General features: G+C 31.0%; 1 protein-coding gene across 1 annotated transcript; it reads right to left on the bottom strand.

The window, feature by feature from the left end:
• Positions 1–366: 366 nt before the first annotated feature.
• LOC123889453 (UDP-glycosyltransferase 83A1-like) lies at positions 367–2541 on the bottom strand. The gene is made up of 2 exons (XM_045938790.1): positions 2008–2541; positions 367–1278 (listed from the first exon to the last, which is right to left on the bottom strand). Exons 1-2 carry the CDS (start codon positions 2501–2503, stop codon positions 422–424), a joined length of 1353 nt encoding a protein of 450 aa, XP_045794746.1. The 5' UTR covers positions 2504–2541; the 3' UTR covers positions 367–421.
• Positions 2542–5195: the final 2654 nt, after the last annotated feature.

The following is a 5195-nucleotide window of genomic DNA, read 5'->3' as shown; positions in this document are numbered from 1 at the left end:
ACATATTTGTATTTCATCAAATGGCAAAGTGATATTCCTTCTCGCTTCAAAAAAAAAAAAGTGATATTCCTTCTCAAAGGTTTGGAAAAATAGTTTGTTATGATGTGACTCCTTAAGCTAAGTTTATTTTGCAATACATAACTTAATTAACATAACCCTTGTGTCAAAACGTAATTAAGGACTAAAAGTTTTCATAGAAAATATTTGAAGGACTAAAAATCACTGAAATTTTTTATATGAACTAAAAACAAAATTTTACAGAGACCGTAAACTTATTTAATTAACCCTAAAAATAACATAACCCACTCGCTTCCCACTAATTTTTCTCTTTGTTTTTTCATATTATGAAATTATATTGGCATTGCATGCTTGAAGCTCAATTTTAGTATTTCATTGAAAGCAACTACAAGTGTGAATATTCCTATTCCTTGGCCCAATTGATAAACTTGTTTAAATTCTTATCCCCTTCTGATTTATTCTTAACTACTATTTCCATTAACTTCAAAGATCTTTCTTTAATTTCTTCATCTTCAAGTAGTTCATCCACCTTCTTCTTTATCTCCTCCTTTGTTATTAATCCATTTTCATCTTTTTCAAAGCCCAATCCAACCTTCCAAACATCACAAATATATGTCTTGTTCATAAGTTGATCACTAAAAAATGGCCAACACAATAAAGGCACCCCACTACACACACTTTCTATAGTAGAATTCCAACCACAATGTGTAATAAAACATGCTATTGAAGGGTGACACAAAATCTTCTTTTGTGGTGACCAACTCACAATTTTACCTTTATTTCCTTTGAATAATTCATCTAGGTATGCATTTTCTAGCACATTATTCATATGGGCCATATCTTTACGAACAACCCAAAGAAAAGGCCTTTTAAGAAGATCAAGCCCAATAGCTAATTCTTTGAATTGATTTGGCCCAATTGATATCAAACTACCAAATGAAACATATATGACTGATTTAGGTTTATGTTGATCTAACCATTCTAGGCATGTTTCATCTTCTTGCCATAAAGAGCCTATGTTGTTATCTTCATTTCCTATTAAGGGGCCAATTGGTAGGAACTTTGGTGATAAGGAAATTGCTTCAGCCTCAAGATCCATACTAGTGTTACAAAGCCACCACTCTCCTAAATTCACATTTTGCATCTCTTTCATCATATGAAGGAAGAAGAAGGCATTACTTAAGCTATACCATGGCATGGCAGCTGCTTCCATCATAGGCAAATTTAAGGAAAGCTGAATTTCTTGTTTCCTTGGAATACCTGATTAATTAACAAGTTCAAATGATTATTGAGATGACAAAGAAATTTGAGTTCTTATTTTATTTTTTTCACAAAAGAATTTTGAGTTCAAATGTGTGTGCACAACATTTAAAATATGTTTTAGAGGCTTCTTGACTAAAAATGGTGATGTCAAATGTTTTACATGATGTCACATATGACCCGATGACATGGAATGATCAACCCTCGTGAAATTGCAAGAAAACTTCCTAAAAATTGCAATTTCGAATTTAGAAATTATTCATTTTTGTAATTTAATTAGACAAGTAAATTATTATTATATGGATGATTCTACATCATCAAATCGTGATCAACACTCGTGAAATTGCAAGAAAAGTTCCTAAAAATTGCAATTTCGGATTTAGAAATTATTCATTTTTGTAATTTAATTAGACAAGTAAATTATTAATATATGGATGATTATTGTCTATCATGTCGTTTAAAAACATCACATCATATTTTAGTACATAAATACGAGGAAGGATCAAAATCGAAAGATTTGAATATTGGAGGAACGATTTCCGTAAACAAATAAAAGTAGGAGGCCGAAAGTGCAATTAACGAATGGATGATGTGCAAGATATAATTGAATGGGATAAGAAGAATAAACATAACTAATGGTTATGAAGAAAATGGGGTCAATGACTAGAATTTTTTGGAATATTTTGTCAATGGTGGAGGAACATAGTAAAAAAATAAATATATTCTTACCACTTTGAGGATCTACAATTCCCTCCTCAACAAGCCTCTCCATGGAGTTAAAGGACACCAATGAAGTTGCTGAGGCTGGCCAGAAAAGTGCCCCTTTAATTCCCAATTGGTGAGCAACTTCCAAAGCCCATCCCATATTTTTAGTGACAATTATACAAGAAATCTTGTTGTCACTATCAAGATTATTAATATCTTCTATGAGCTTTGGAAGCATTGGACTCATAGTGATTCTTGTGGACAATATAACTTTGGCCAAATCTTTTCTATCATCTTGAGGATTGACACCATCCGGGAGAGAAACTAAATTTATGTGTGGTTCCATGAGCTTCCCCTCTCCATCATTAATTGAAGTTGTCTTCATTTTATTGTAATTCTCATCTGAAGTCAAGAAAGTGATTTTGCAACCATGTTTGGCTAAAACTTGAGAGAATTGCATAAGGGGATTCATATGACCAAGAATTGGGAATGGTATTGTAAGAAAATGTGGGTTGCCCATAACTTGGTAGAAGACTAGAAGTGGTGTAAATTATTGGTGTTATATAGGAAACTTAAAGCCAAGTTCATTTTTTTTTTATTAAAAATATGTATTCATTCATTCAAATTGAAAATACATCGATCATTACAAACTTAAGATTGCTAAAAACTGAAAAATGTGAATCTACAAACAATCTTGTAGCACCTAAGTTAATAGCATACAACAGCATCATGAAAGTGCCTACAAATATGACAAAATAAAAGTAACTGAAATCTTCATACTCCCGGATATGCAACGTTGACGTCCAAGTCTTCATTAGAACTCTAATGAGTTGAGGTAGATATGTCAATTTGAATCAACGAAACACCGTACTAAAACGAAAAACCAACAAACGCCGCACAAGACGACGACAAACACAACGCCGCACAAGACGACCACAAACTTAAAAAACAAAAAACAAAAATGCAAATCTATGTGAATAATCACTTATTTAAATGAAAATGAAAAGCAGAAACAATTTAGAGGGGTGATTTTGGATCAAAAATTGACCCTAAAACCACCCCTCCTTGGTGGATGAACAAAAGAAATAATTAGGGTTGATGGGGAAGGGGCGTCGGGTGTGCAAGTGAGAGAGAGAGAGAGAGAGAGAGAGAGAGAGAGAGAGAGAGAGAGAGAGAGAGAGAGAGAGAGAGAGAGAGAGAGAGAGAGAGAGAGAGAGAGAGAGAGAGAGAGAGAGAGAGAGAGATGGGACTACAAGACAAGTTCATTTTATTAAATAGTTTAGTTGCTTAACTTATACACCTTAGGTTCAGAGAAATAAAATAATTCAAGTTTGAACTCAAACTTTTGTATATCAAATGTCTTTGTAATATTGTGTCAGTTGAGCTGAAATTTATGTACAATATCATATAAAATAGTTTAGTGGCTAAACTAATACACCTTAGGTTTAGAGAAATAAAAAATCTCCGGTTCAAACTCAAACTATTATATATCAATGATCTTTGTAATATCATGTCAGTTGAGCTGAAACTCATGTACAATATCATAAATTGTTATTACTAGAGATTGTGTGGATGAGGTCCACATGAACTTATAGTTCAGTTTATACGAACATCATATTATATACAAGAATTGAGGTTCGAACTTCAAAAACTCTACTTATTCATTTTAAGGATGAAGTTCTAACCATTATTAACCAGTACGAGTTGATTCTCAAATTAAATGTGAAGTTTTATTGTTTTAATTACGGTCAACCTTGTTAAAAAAATTAAGGTCAACAAAATTAAAGATTTAAAGATGAGGATTGGGTGATTATAGTATATGATGGTGTTTTTGGGGTATAATCCATTAAATAGTTGTTTTTTGTGCAAAGGCCCGTTATTTAAAAAAAAAAAAATTGGTTGCAAAATTTTTTAATAGCTAGCGATGAGCTATCTGAAATCGACATATCATAGGTTATATTATTACTCCACTCTATTATTATAAATTGTTTTAGCAAAAAAAAAAAAAAAAACTTCTTTATATGACTTTTCACAATTTCAATTGACCATTAAATTTTTTTCATTTATCCTTAATAATCAGTAATCCATGGTTTGATCGACACATCTTTTAGTTTCGTCCAATTTACTATTAATATTTTTTTCTAGTCCACAATTAATAAACGAGTTACTCTCTCAAACCAATATTTCTCTGCATCATACATTTAAAAAGAAATATTAACGTGCATATTTCTTCACTAAACTACTTGAAGCCTCCTCATATGCCGTTTTCTTGACTTATACTTCTCTTTCAAAGACGTTGGTATTATTCTTAAAAACGACGCAATAAAAAATTTCTTTTTTCATGATTTTTTTTTTTTGCATCCTAACAAAAAAACAACGCAACCCAGTATATATAGTTCCTTCGAAGATGAAATATATGAATTGGTATAGCCCTCGATCACAAAAAATGAGACAGTATTAGTATTATTAGACCACCACCATTAAACAATCAACGACAAACCACAATTAAAATAAACAAGAGAAAATAATCAAATACTACTGAACACGACCACTCAACAATCAATAAACCATTTTTGACAATAAAGAAGAGAAATAAATGAAGTCCAACACGGTTTGAACAATACACGGAGACCACAAACCTCAAATCATGACATTACAATGATTGCAGCTGAAACTCAATTTGTGCATCATGTTGGAATTTATAAATCATTCAAGATTATAGCATATCTACATTAACAAATAAATTAAATATTGAAATTGTGTACTTTTAAGTTTCAATGGAAAGTAGAGTTGACAGAGGATGAGAGGGATGACTATCCTCGTTCGGTTTAATGCTTAAGAGGTTTTCAGCATGTGACAAAAGGTTTGATGGGATAATATTTAAAATTTTGAAATTTTTTTTATATAAGATGGATTATTTATGAAAATTTAAGTGTAAAAAACTACAAAATTTATATTCAGTTCCTATATTGAATTTTTTTACATAATATTATAGTTTGTGGGAATATTCCCTATTTGAAAAACAGTTTACAAAAAATTTCCTCAAATTAGTTGCTATAAAATGTAAATAGAGCCTAAAAAACGAATAAATTTTTTTGAAGGACTAAACTTAAATGTTCATGATTTTATAGGGACTAAAAAAATATTTAATTCAATATATATATATATATATATATATATATATATATAGAGAGAGAGAGAGAGAGAGAGTG

The sequence above is a fragment of the Trifolium pratense genome, linkage group LG6, assembly GCF_020283565.1.
Source record: "Trifolium pratense cultivar HEN17-A07 linkage group LG6, ARS_RC_1.1, whole genome shotgun sequence".
NCBI lineage: Eukaryota > Viridiplantae > Streptophyta > Magnoliopsida > Fabales > Fabaceae > Trifolium > Trifolium pratense.
The sequence above is the reverse complement of the archived record's forward strand: the minus strand, read 5'-3'. Positions and strand labels throughout refer to the sequence as shown.